The 13,267-nt window shown below is 38.2% G+C and overlaps 1 protein-coding gene across 4 annotated transcripts; it reads left to right on the top strand.

The window, feature by feature from the left end:
- Positions 1-12: 12 nt before the first annotated feature.
- On the top strand, positions 13-13,189 carry LOC112554282 (ras-related protein Rab-31-like). Of its 4 annotated transcripts, none has more exons than XR_003097229.1 (8): positions 13-170; positions 5,815-5,911; positions 7,319-7,388; positions 7,652-7,745; positions 8,037-8,066; positions 8,408-8,533; positions 8,656-8,902; positions 10,558-13,189. XR_003097229.1 is itself a non-coding variant. In XM_025222013.1 (8 exons), exons 1-7 carry the CDS (start codon positions 44-46, stop codon positions 8,847-8,849), a joined length of 738 nt encoding a protein of 245 aa, XP_025077798.1. In that variant the 5' UTR covers positions 13-43; the 3' UTR covers positions 8,850-8,898; positions 10,558-13,189. The 4 variants fall into 4 exon arrangements, 3 of the variants coding, with proteins under 3 accessions (XP_025077798.1, XP_025077785.1, XP_025077806.1); XM_025222013.1 differs by having other exon boundaries at positions 8,656-8,898; XM_025222000.1 differs by having other exon boundaries at positions 8,656-13,189.
- The last annotated feature ends 78 nt before the right edge of the window (positions 13,190-13,267 follow it).

Raw genomic sequence — 13,267 nt, 5'->3', positions numbered from 1 at the left:
ACTCTTGTTTACTTTCAAACGTCTGTCAAGGTCTTTAGATCGGATGCAACATATTTCCAAACAATTTGCAGGTGAACAAGGAAGGTCAACTTTGTATAGGCCGGATATGACGACCTCGGAAGAAAGTATGCGATCGATAGAAGCAAAAGTCGTGGTTTTGGGATCTCAAGGTATTTTCAAATAATTTTTATCGCTCCTAGTTACTGACAAGTATATACACTGACTAAATTGAGGTCAGCAAAGATGTATTTTTATCTGTCTTTAGTTACTTTACTTCCTTATTTGTTAACTGTTTTATTTGTGATGCACATCACGTGGGCGAAATATCGTGTTGTGTTCGCTAGTAACGGATCGGGCACAGTTACGTAGCTTGTGTTTTTCGCGTTGACAGATGATGATGTAGATGTGTTACGACAGTGTGTATGACAAACGTTTTAAGAAAAACTCGTGGCTACAATAGCTTTAAACTAGCTGGAAAAGAGCTGACAGAAAAAGGGAAGATCGTTATGGTGCGTCCGTAAACCATTAACACTGTTTCTTATATTTAAAGAGCCAAACGCAGTAACGTAATTAATATCAGAAAAATATTTTAAGAACTCCAAAGTGAACACATAACAACATTAAACAGTTTGTGCATAAGAAGATTTGGGGACAAAAAAGGAGTGTCTGTAAACAATGGATTATTTAATAATGTATCAAAGTGGGCAGTGATAGCGATCACAGTAATAGAGATAATAGTACTTGAGCATTATTTCCAGAACATTGCATATTGTGTAACATAAAACTGATCTTAGAAAACATAATGATTTTGATTTTAAAAATTATGCTAAGTAATTAATATTAAACCTGCAGTAGGTTATATGAAGTTTCATCTTACCTTGTTTTAGAAGGATAAAATCAGATGGAAGAGCTTCTAATGATATCAGTATTATGATTGTTATAGAACATATATTAACCTATAGGTTGCATAGGAAAGATTCTTTACTGTCCCTGCAGCATAAATCTAATGCAACTTTAAGTTCATTTATATACTGGTTCTTCAGCATACCATGCAGTGATCTGACTGTTTCCCAGGATTGTTTCCCACGATCGTCTCCCTCTCTTTTTTCTGTCTCTCTCGTCTCTCTCGTCACTTTGTCTCGATGTGTGTGCAAGAGAGAGATAGGAGTGGTTTGTTTGGAGAAGGTGGGTAAAAGTGAGCATTCAATTTGTGGGAAAGTCAAACAAGTGGAGTTGAAACAAAAGCACCAGTGAATGCGGTTTCTTTCAAGTTGTATCATAATTGTAATGGGAGTGGGAGAAAACTAAGCTATTTTTAAGTTCATATATGGAATGGATTTAGACCACAAATCATCAATGTTGAGAAGACATTAAGAAGTGGTCATGATAATAATGCCCAAAACAGTGATTTTGGTGAGTGGTAGGACATAGGATGAATGGAAATATTTTATCATTGCCCATTAAGTACTTGGCTACACGCAAAAATAGTTTGAACTTGAAGGAAAGGAGATAATTGAGGAAAGTGAATATTTTGCATGTGTGATTATATTGGGAATAGGAGAAGAGGAAGAATGGTATATGATAGCAAACAAAGGATTTAAAAACATTAGTTATAATTTGCAAACACCAACACACACACACACACGCACAAATAATGAAAGAGAAGAAGATTAATGTATGTTAGTCATCCAAAGACAATAAAGGAGACTGCGTCAAAATTTGTGTGGTGGAGATTCATAACTAAAGTTTATTAAGTGGGTTTATTAAGTATCTGTCTTCTACAAAAATGCATCAAGAATGAAAATAGCAATAGTTAGTCAGCAGTATAATTTGTGGGCCAGGAAGCTTTTATGATTTTAATCTAGACAACAACAGCATATGGTCACAGGATCTTTAGTTACTGTGCAGCAAAACAATCCCCTGTGGGACCCCGGGGTATGCTTGCCTAGCAAGCATTGCAAGAATAGGGTCCCTGCCATCCAGCCAGGCATGTCGTAAGAGGCGACTAAGGTGGACACCTCACCTAGAGGTAAAATAGGGTTGTGGTAGGGCTAACAACCCACCATGTAAAAAAAATCCTGTTACAGAAACTAAAACCAGAGAACTCGTCACAGATGGCGAAGTAATGAAGCACACCAGGAGACTGGACTAATGACGGACGACAGCCAAACCCGAAAGGGAGCTGGCGCCCCGACAGCGGATTTACTGAAGCCGAGGCAGAAGTTGAGGGTGGGGTGCTGGAACGTCCAGACCTTGTACCAGACTGGCAGGATGCTCCAATTAGTCAAGGAGTTGACAACTACAACTTGGACATCCTGGGAGTCAGTGAGGTCAGATGGACCGGCACGGGAAAGAGGAGACTAGCGTCAGGACATACATCTTTGTTCTCAGGAGATCAGACGCTCAGCACTCTGAAGGAGTAGCTCTACTCCTCAACAAGAAAACGGAAAGGCACTGCTGGAATGGAAGCTTATGGACCAGGCTTTTGAGAGCAAGATTCCATTCCAAGTACACCAAGCTGACAGTGCTAGCCTGCTATGCACCAACAAATGACTCTGAGGCAGAAGACAAGGATGCTTTTTACGATCAGCTCCAGGCAGCCTCAGAAAGCGTTCCAGCCCACGACATGTTGCTCATCATCGGCGATCTCAATGCCAAGGTGGGAAGTGACAACACCTGCAGGGAGCATGTCATGGGCAAACATGGAATCGGGAAGCATCAATGACAACGGAGAGAGACTGGCAGACTTTTGTGAAGAAAACAACCTACTGATTGGAGGCACACTCTTCCCACACAAAGACATCCACAAGGCAACATGACATCACCAGATGGGATCACAAAGAACCAGATAGACCATGTCATCATCAACCGAAAATGGAGGAGCTCACTTCAAGATGTTAGAGCCTACAGAGGAGCAGACATTGCCAGTGACCACACTCTTGTGATAGCCACAGTTTCTCTGAAGCTGCGTCGATCACGAGGAAAACAGGCACGTCAGCAGAGAGTGGACTCCGGCAAAACTGAAAAATCCAGCCACCGAAAGGGCCTTTGCTATGGAAGTAAAGAAACAGGTTCCAGGCACTAGGAGACCAACAAGAGATGACCTTAGACGACTTCAATCGAGTTCTTACAGGAATCAGGAGAGAAAATACTGGGCTTCAACGGAAAAAGAAAGAACAGTGGATCAGAGAAGAGACATGGAAGAGATAGAAGAGAGAAAGTCAGCCAAACAAAGAATCAACAGCACCAGATCTGAACGCCTGAAGGAACAACACAGACAAAGATATGCAAAACTGAACAAAGAGGTAAAGAGGATGACAAGAACCGACAAAAGATATCACATAGAGAAACTGGCAGATGAAGCAGAAAATGCAGCAAGTAAAAATGACCTGAAGACACTGTACAAGATAACAAACAGCTAAACAACGGGTTTAAGAACAGTTGATGTGCCAGTGAAAGACGGTGAACGTAATTCGTCGAGGGAGAGGCAGGAAAACTACAGCGCTGGAGGGAGCATTTTGAGTCAGTTCTGAACAGACCAGATCCCCCTCAGCTTGCAGACATCCAGCCAGCAGCCATAGACCTTGACATCTGCACAGACCCACCAAGCCTGGAAGAAGTGACAGCAGCAGTCAAGACAATGAAGAGCGGCAAAGCACCAGGGGCAGATGGAATAACAGCAGAGATGTTGAAAGCAGACGTGAATGTGACAGCTCCCAAGCTGACTGAAATCTTCAGGCAATTTGGGAATCAGGGCAGGTCCCTGTTGCGTGGAAGACAGGGCTCATCTTCAAGTTACCCAAGAAAGGAGATCTTGGAGACTGCAATAATTGGAGGGGCATAACACTTCTTTCCCTCACCAGCAAGGTCTTCAGCAAGATTGTTTTGTCAAGACTGACGGCAACTCTTGAGAAAGACCTCCGACCACAGCAAGCAGGATTTCGCCCTGGGCGATCCTGCTCCGAACACATCTTCATTCTGCGACAGATTCTGGAGCAGAGCAACGAATGGAACACACCGCTGTACATCAATTTCATCGACCTGGAGAAGGCTTTTGACAGCATCCACCGCGAGTCCTTATGGAAGATCCTGAGGCATTACGGAGTCCCTGCAAAACTTGTTCAGGTCATTGCAATGCTGTACAGCGATTTCAAATCCAGTTGTCTGTGACACGGAGCTCACAGACCCCTTCAACGTCAGTACCGGGTGAAGCAGGGCTGCATTCTGTCGCTGTTCTCTTCATCCTGGCCATGGACTGGATCATGAAGACTTCCACCGACAGCGAGAGGAGAGGGCTCAGATGGACCATGACTATGACAGCAACAACAGCACTGGAAGACTTGGACTTTGCTGATGACATTGCCCTGCTGTCACACCGCCACCAAGACATGCAGGAAAAAACAAAGGCCTTCTCAGAAAACAGCTGAAAACCTTGGCTTGAAGGTCAGCACAAAAAAGACTAACAGTATGAGAGTGAACGCCAGAGTCCAAGACAGCATCAAACTAAATGGAGAAGAGATTGAGGAAGTTGACAGTTTCACCTATCTTGGGTCCAAAATGTCAAACACTGGGGATGCGGAGGTGGAGATTCGAGCCCGACTGGCGAAAGCCAGTCAGGCCTTTGCCTCACTCAGGAGCACATGGAAGGCTAAAAAACATCAGCCAGAAGATCAAGCTGAGAATCTTCAAGTCAAATGTGATCAGCACCCTCCTTTACGGATCAGAATCTTGGAAGATGACCAAAAACCATCAGTAACAAGCTTGACGTCTTCCAAAACAGATGCCTCAGGCGCATACTTAACATCTTTTTGGCCAAACACCCATCACCAACGAAGAACTCCACCGAAGAAGTGAAACCGAGTCCATCACTACGCAGGTCAACGAAGGCGTTGGCGACTGGATTGGACATGTGCTCCGCCAGCAGACAGCAGACCTTTCCAGAGTCGCCCTACGATGGACTCAGACGCCGAAAGAAAACGAGCCGCCCAAAGGAAAACTTGGAGAAGAACAGTGGAAAGGGAGATGAAAGGAAAGGCTGGACATGGGGTCACCTAGAGCGTGTTTCAGCCGATCGACATCGGTGGCGGACTCTGGTTGAGGCCTTATGTGCAACCTGATGCACAAAGAGGAATAGATAGATAGATAGCAGCAAAACAATGCAACTCTCTTCCCTTCCATATCCGCCACTTACCCACCATTGCATTGAATCCTTTAAATGTGCTCTCAAGGCAATCTTCTTCCTTGAACATTATTTCAAACAATAGTCCACACAATGGTAGCCATTAACCTTCCCTACTTGCCTTCCACTACAGAACCACAATAGTTCTTGTTACTCTATTCTTCTTACCGTTTTCTATATTTCTCTTTTATCGGTCATCTGTACTGTTCTTTATCCTTCTGTCCTTTGTATGTTGTCCATGTCTTGTTATCTCGAGCACTAAGAGCTTATGAGTATGATTATGTGTAAGATAAATCATGTGTTTATTGTTATTTTTATTAATTTGATTTATTTTGTTGAGCTGGGTCTTACAAAATCTTTGTGCAAGGTAGCCTGCATGCACAGACTTAAAATAATTACAAGAAATGAATGTCATTCCAAACACTGGTACATATTTTAAAAATATTATTGGTTGAGGGTGAGGCAAAGAGGTGTAAGCTTTGAAACACAGATATAAATTTGTCAAATGTATTTCCTATATTTTAATCTACTTATTATAGAAATTTTATTTTGTGAGAAAATTTGTTCATGAACAAATCTATGTATTAAGCAGGTATATTAGCAGTTTTCTGATATCTTGCAATTTTCTGTGTCAGGGGTCGGCAAAACCAGTGTTGTTATCCGCTATGTTGGGGGTATGTTCAGCAAAGCTGTCAGCCCCACCATCGGGGCATCCTTCTTCACCTACAAGATGTCAGTAACAGTTGTCTCATGGATAGTGTTGAAGTTTATTTCTTAATAAATTTTATAGTCAACTGTTTGTTATAAATTTTTAAGCTTGAGATCAAATCTGTAGCAACAGTGTAAAGTATTTTTGTAGACAGACTTCCTTTCTCATTTAGCAGGAGTTTGTATTGGCTTACACAGCTCTAGCTTTGTTTTCTTTCCATAACTCTTTCTTTCAGAGTTTCAATCTGAGCCACAGAATGAACATTCCATTTTTATTTCAGCTAGGTCTCGTGAGAATGATATCCTTGATTATAGTTTATATTTACTTTTGACATCAGTGCAAGGAAAGAGAAAATGAGTGAGTGGGAACAATTTTTTTTTTATAATTTTTTTAAGGCCCTTTCGCCCCTCCTGGGGCATAGGCCATCGACTACAGTCTTAACTGTTGTCGATGTTTCGGTAGCAAGGATTTGTTTTACGGGGTGGGGGTGCTGGCCCCACGCCCAACCCTCCTCCTTTTTCAGCCGGGCTTGGGACCGTCCTTGGCGGAGGGCGGCCAGCCCTGTAAACAGATGCCACGTGCAGAGAAAGAACAGCATGCCCGAGACGAGAAATGAACTCAGGGCAGCCAACCTTCACTGTATTGGTGACAGGCGCTAACAGCGCTAACCGTTGCGCCACCGGGCCGCGTGGGAACAATTACCTGCATGTTTTACAGACAGTTAACTCCATTTCTGCTTGTTACATTTATTCTAAAATGAACAAACTATCTAAAGTATATTAGTTTATTTAAAATAAAACAAACAACAACGCCCTTAGAATTAAGCTTGATGTTAAAATAATAATACAAAAAAACATGCCAGCACAATTTACTGTCTATGAAGCCTCAAGAGCAGGGTCACATGCCATTAGATTTTTTTCTCATCAAAGTGCACCTGAAGTAAATGAGTGACGGAAAATACAGAGAAAGGTTGACTTGAATTCAAGCCAAGGGGGAAGTCGGGCTAAGAGATAGGACATAGGATGAGTGGACATGTTTTATCATTACTGTTTGCCCATTAAGTACTTGGCAGCATGTAAGAGGAGCTTAGGACTAAGAAAAAAAAAAAAGAGATAATGGGGGAAGGACTGAGTATTTTGCATGCTTGCATGCACATGAGAAAAGGAGAAGAGGAAAGATGTTTACTCTGTGTGTGTAAGAGTGTGTATGAATGAGTTTGAGTGTGAGTGTGTTTGTTTGTTAGAAACAATATCCAAAACCATAGTTGCCTGTAGAAAAACAATGGTTCATTAAAATTTTTTACTGAACAAGTTCATATAAATTCTTCTGTAAGCAGTGTAAAAGTATGAGTATAAATTCTTATGCGACATTAAAAGATTCAAGATACTAAGCAGAACTTTTTTTGAATAAACAGTGATTTCTGTGCATAGGACCTTAGACAGCTATAGAGTGAAGTTACAAGTATGGGACACAGCAGGACAGGAGCGCTTTCGTTCAATGGTGAGTACTGTTTTTGGTCATGGTGGGATTTCTACTCTTTATTGAGCAGACATTATGCCTTGGTTTGGTCACTTATGATAAAGTTAGAAAAATTAAAATTTCTAGGGGAACTACAAGAAAGGTGTAAAATACCACCTGTAAAGTGTATTTTTCTGTAAGTAATGTGTATTTACTATTTCTTACATAATTACTTCTAAGTTGTAAAGTATTTTACCAAACATAAAAAGTCATAATGATGATTGTGATATTTCTGCCTGTAACAGGCACCAATGTATTATCGAAAAGCCAATGCAGCTATGCTTGTCTATGACATCACCTCACTGGAAAGTTTCTATGACATTAAAGACTGGGTCAAAGGTATGTTATTATCTTTCTAATTCTTTTTTTAACATATTTTATTAGTGCTGTGAGTTCATTGATTCATTGCAGAATAGAGAAGTAAATCTATGGTTTCTTGTATCGATGTGCATAGCACAATTTTTATAAATATTCATCAAGATAAAATACAGAATGTAAAATTTGGATATGTGGAAGACATTTAACTTTATTTTGTGGTATAATGCTCAAGTGTAATTACATTTTGTACTTTGGATAGTAATTTTCTGAAATCATATTTTCCAGTTTCATAGAAATTTTTTTTTATTTCAGAACTGAAAAAGAATGTGGATACTCCCATAGGTATGAAAAACAAATACTCAGATTTTCATATGGGCTTTTATTTTAGAATGATAAACTATACAAACCAAACATACCAGAAATAACATTGCTTCTTAAAGCATAAAAAAGTACCCCAGTCACTTTGATTATAGCTGATGAAGGCATATAGATGCATGTTGAATGCTCCAAGTGAGTGTTTAGTTATCTTTTCTTTGGTTATCTTCTTCTGATAGAAGTCATGACATCTCCATGAGTTTGACTTGACTTCTCACTTGTGCCTACTTAGTGTTTAGAACTTATAGCATTCTGTTTGTTGTTGAATTTAAAATCAAAAAGAAAATAATTGTGTGATGGTATTTCAGTGATGTGCCTTCTAGGCAACAAAAGTGACCTTGAGAGTGGTCGAAAAGTTAGCACAGCAGATGCTGCTGAATATGCCAATTCTATCGATGCCTTATTTTTTGAGACATCAGCTTTAAAGAACACAGGTGAGCACATATTATAGAAGGGAGATGCTTATACATGTCCACATTTAGTACAAAAAGGAAGGCAGAAAGGACTGCCAGAAGCAGTTGCTAAAAATTTACCTTTCTCTGATTTCTGTTTACAGGTATAGAAGACGCCTTCTTACAAGTTTCTCGACAGCTAATTAAATTTTATGAAACATATCCTAACTCAGGACTTGGGATCCTCAGTCCTCAGCAAGATGTTACGGACATTTTTTCATCAAGTTCTGAAAATGTGAGGCTGCCTACACGGGAGAACCAGCAGAAAACACCAGAGGCTGAAGGCTGTGGCTGCTGATGTGTAGAAAACTCCAGAAAAGTGGATCATGTTCTTCTACCAACATTTTGTAGGTCAGGTTTGCATCTGGCTTTGAATTAATGGTGTAACCAGCGTGGAACAGAAAATCTTGCAAAAACACCATGGACTATAACACCTACTACTCCCAAACTATTTTTTAAGCCAGACCACAGAAACTGGTGTTTTAATCTGCAAATGTGTGATCGGTGACACTTGTTAATTATGAGAGTTTTGTGTGGAAGAAGTTTATCATGTCTTTTCATGATTTGTCTGCTTAGAATTTTCTTCACATCACGTCATCGCTTTGTCTGCTGCCTTCTGTGATAGCAAAACGTAGCAACCAGGGCTCAAGGGTAATGTAAGGGTGATGTCTCATTTTTTTCCTGTATTTGCCACAGATGCTCATTTGTGACAATTCATAACATGTCAATGCAGGTCATCGAAGGATTGAAAAGGACAATCTTTTGTGTTACACATGAGGCTGATAATGCACCTTCCACTGATTGCTGACAGATGCAAAAATATTCAGAAATTTGCTAAATTATAATTAATTCCAACAGGGGTGACACATTAAGAGAATGCTAGTTAGATTTCCTGAGCAGGAAAAGTCTGGATATCTTGATGTGGTATGACTTCTGCTCAAGTGAAGTTAGAAATAATTTCTACCACTGTGTAAAGAGCATTGAAAGTGGTGTATACATTTGTTCTCTTATCACTCTACAACTGTGCTGAGCTGAGTATAAGACTGAGATTTCAAAACTTGAATGAGTATCTCCCACTCTCACAATCTGCTGTTCTTGATATGCTAGCTATGACGATTTCTGTGCCCAGAAAAAACGTGTATGGATATGCTTACTTTGATAATACTTATGTGCAACTATAGTGGTCACTCCGCATAAAGAACAGCAGTCAGAATTATGCTGTTAATTAACATTGTCCAGTGAGGTAAGTCAGTAAGGGAGAACTGGGACCATGTGGCAGTAATACATATCCCTAGACATCTGTCATAGTTTTGAGGAGTTTTTGTGTGTGGTGATTTTTTGGTTCTATGGTTGCATCTCAAGAATGTAGGTTCTTTTTTTTTTCATAATAACTTTTATGATAAACAGCACTTAAATAGTGCTTGCAAGCTAAGAGATTACTAAAATAGTGCCTATTTTTAAACATTGTACTTTTTAGTTTCTTTTATATTTTCTGACTTTATTTGATTCATGATTCTTAATAAGTTTTAGGATAATATCTAAATATTTACTTTAAGGCTATGTGTATTACTTAACAGTTGCAAAATATTTTAAATCTCTTTTAATGTTTTTCTTTGATATATAATTTTACCAAGGTTATACTGTCTACACACGGGTTAGCAACATAAACTCTTTGCTAAAATATAACCACTGCGAAAAGCAGTGAGCACATATGACAGATAATAATGCCTCAAAAACCAGTGTTGCTTGCAACACATAATAAGTGCCAGCAGCCTGTAGGTATTGGCTTATAAGAACAAGTTTGGATTTAATAACCTGAGCCCAGAACTTTTATCTGTGATTGATATTAAGGACTTGTAGTTATTTTCTAAATTTGTCAGAATGATGCATGCTTTTATGTGTACAAGTCTCTACTTTCTTACTCACATAGTGTTCAAATAGAAATTCAGAATGAGACAATTGTGATATCCTTGAACATTCTTGCGTGTTTGTATGTTTATATATAGATCTCCCATAAAGTCCATTGGACAAGACAAAGAAAGCAGTGCAAACACTTAAATGGTTTGGAACACACTGCCAGAGAAAACTTGGCACATGCAGAAAATATATATGCAGTCTGGATTTTATCGTTCTCCCTCATTTCTTGATGGGTTGCATAATTATCACCACATATCATACCATTGCCTCATCTTGCTTGCTGTACAGTTGATCAAATTTTTAAAATCAGCAATATTCATTCAAAATGCAGCCAGTCAAATATTATTCAGTAAATTTTACAGTGATTCTGTTTCATATGGATTTGATTGTTAGCGAAGTGAGCTCTACATTCTTCTTTCTAAACCTATAACTGGAAATAGCCTTCCTTAATTGTTGGCAAAACATACACAAGATAAGTTTTTTTTTCATGATGCTGGAATGAGTTCTAGTTTTCTGTCATAATAACCACTTATTTTGATATTATGTAAAGTGTATATACTAATTATAGTGATGTTTTAGAGTGAATGAATGGGATTTTTCTTAAACAGGGACACCACTCCTTCATTTCATCCAGCAATTTAAAATGAACTAAAAAATAAGAAAATTTAACAGATGACAGTTTTCATTGCTAAAGCTCCATTTAATTATTATGCATTCACGCAGTTTTTAAAAAAAGTATTTAACTGGTATGGATCCACATTATAAACGATTCACCTTCGCATGGAATGTACTTACAAATCCAGATAAGTTTCCCTCATTCTATCACTCTAAAAAAATGAAATATATGTTACAACATAAGAAAATGCTTTTAGGTAACTTGATGTAGAAATTCCTAGTACCTCTACTTATTTTCTTGTATTTTGTGCCCATCAGGTCTAGTCAATTACAAAAATTTAAAGATATGTTTGTTGTAAATTTATGTAGTTGTAAACTGAATTTCAGTTTTGTTATTATTTTTTAGTGCTTGGAAGTTCTGTTTATTGGTTTATTTTCTTGTATTGCTTATATTTGCAAAGTATGATTTTGTTGTATGCCTGTATGTTATGCAGGTTTTTTTCCCTTGCACCAAGCATTTTAGTCATCTCAAACTTCTTGTCTGCCAGTTGTGTCCTGTCTTTTTTTTCTTCTTTAAATCAGATGGATCAATATATGATACCTTGATCTATATTTGTATGTGCGGGAGTAGTATTGTGGTGCTGGTTAGTTTGTAAATAATGAGGGTTGCGCTGAATATTTCCTGGAAAATGCAATATTTTCTTTTAAGCTTTTTTTTTTTAAAAAATAAAGTTTCTGCAAGCTACTAGGGATCTATTGCCAACAGATGTAAGTAAAATTTTTGAAGCTGAAGCTTGTGTGCATGCCAGGTATCTCATCTGAAAGGGCATGAGTCACAACAAGTTCCCATTTTTAAGGCCAGCAAAAAACAAAAACAAACAGAAACAGGAATAACCAATGTTTTTGTGAACTTATTTTAGTCCTCTTTTTTTTTCTGCAGGCATCTAGCTTTTAAGTTTTACAGACTATGTGAACTGTACAACTGAAAGAAGAAAAGCAGGTTTGCATTTTGAGGTAGATTGGACAGAAAACAGCATTAGTTTCGCTTTTTGCTAATTTGGCAAATGATAAAATCTTTCGTCTTGAGCAGTTGCACTGAGATATTGGTGTAATCCTTAGTCATGTGGCCTTAAAAAAATAATTGGAGAAAGCAATGGAGAACCAATGTAATATATTTGTGCTGTAATATATATTAATAAAAGATAGAGGTGATAAGATATCTTCAAAGACATGGGAGTATGGTAGACACTGTTCATTCTCTATACATGTCAAAGATGTCTTTTAACACAATTGTCCATTTTAAGGAAGAAAAGAAACTTTAGAAATCTGTTGTTGGAGCTGGAAAAATGAAGCATGTTAAGCCAAGTTACTAATTATATGTTATGTAAAATAATTTTAATGTGTTTATAAAACTTAAGCTGACAGTTTTAACAGGTGTTTGTTGATTGCGCTTATTTCAAAATCTTGACCTGGGTTGGAACAAGTTTGAATGTTTTACTGAGTGCAACTTATTTCATGACAGTTTTGATTTGGGGCTGGGAGTTTTTTTTTCCAGAAAAGATTAGGCCGGTATATTTTACAATATTTTTTTCTGTTGTTTTTTGCTTAATATTGACAACTTTTGTCAGAAGTAAAAACGGAGTGGAGTGAAGATGAATAAAAATTTTAAAAATTTGTTGCTGGAGTCTTGTGCTGTGGATTGTTGAGGAGGTACTATTTTGCTGTTTGCTAGCTAAAATACATGCTTACCTTTTTTCTAAACATTGTATTGCATCATAAGCAGAGTAATTCTTTGCAAAAGCTGAACATTTTCTTTACTTTGTTGTGAAAATTAAAAAGCTAAGTAGTTATTAAAAACAAGTACAATCACTACAAGAAAGCCATGTATTTTCATGGCATCTTTTATGTGGAGGGGCTCAGTGAATTTCTACCAGTAAAATGCCTTACAATTCTTTGTATTGATCAGCTTTTTTTTTTTGTAATCCTATTTTAGTTCCTTATATTAAATTTATGCTGTGTCCATTCTCATTCCAGACATCTCTCAAAGCTGTCAGCTTGGTCAAGCATGCTGATGGAGACGTAATTATACAAATAGGGAGCTAATAGCAAAATAGAGATAGCATGACTTTGATGTCAATGCATATGCTATCAAGTTCTAGCTGTGAAAGTGGCTTTGCTTTCTTT

Source organism: Pomacea canaliculata, linkage group LG2 (assembly GCF_003073045.1).
Source record: "Pomacea canaliculata isolate SZHN2017 linkage group LG2, ASM307304v1, whole genome shotgun sequence".
In the NCBI taxonomy this organism is placed as follows: Eukaryota; Metazoa; Mollusca; class Gastropoda; order Architaenioglossa; family Ampullariidae; genus Pomacea; species Pomacea canaliculata.
Note: the sequence above shows the minus strand (reverse complement) of the source record. Positions and strands in the feature narration are given on the sequence as shown.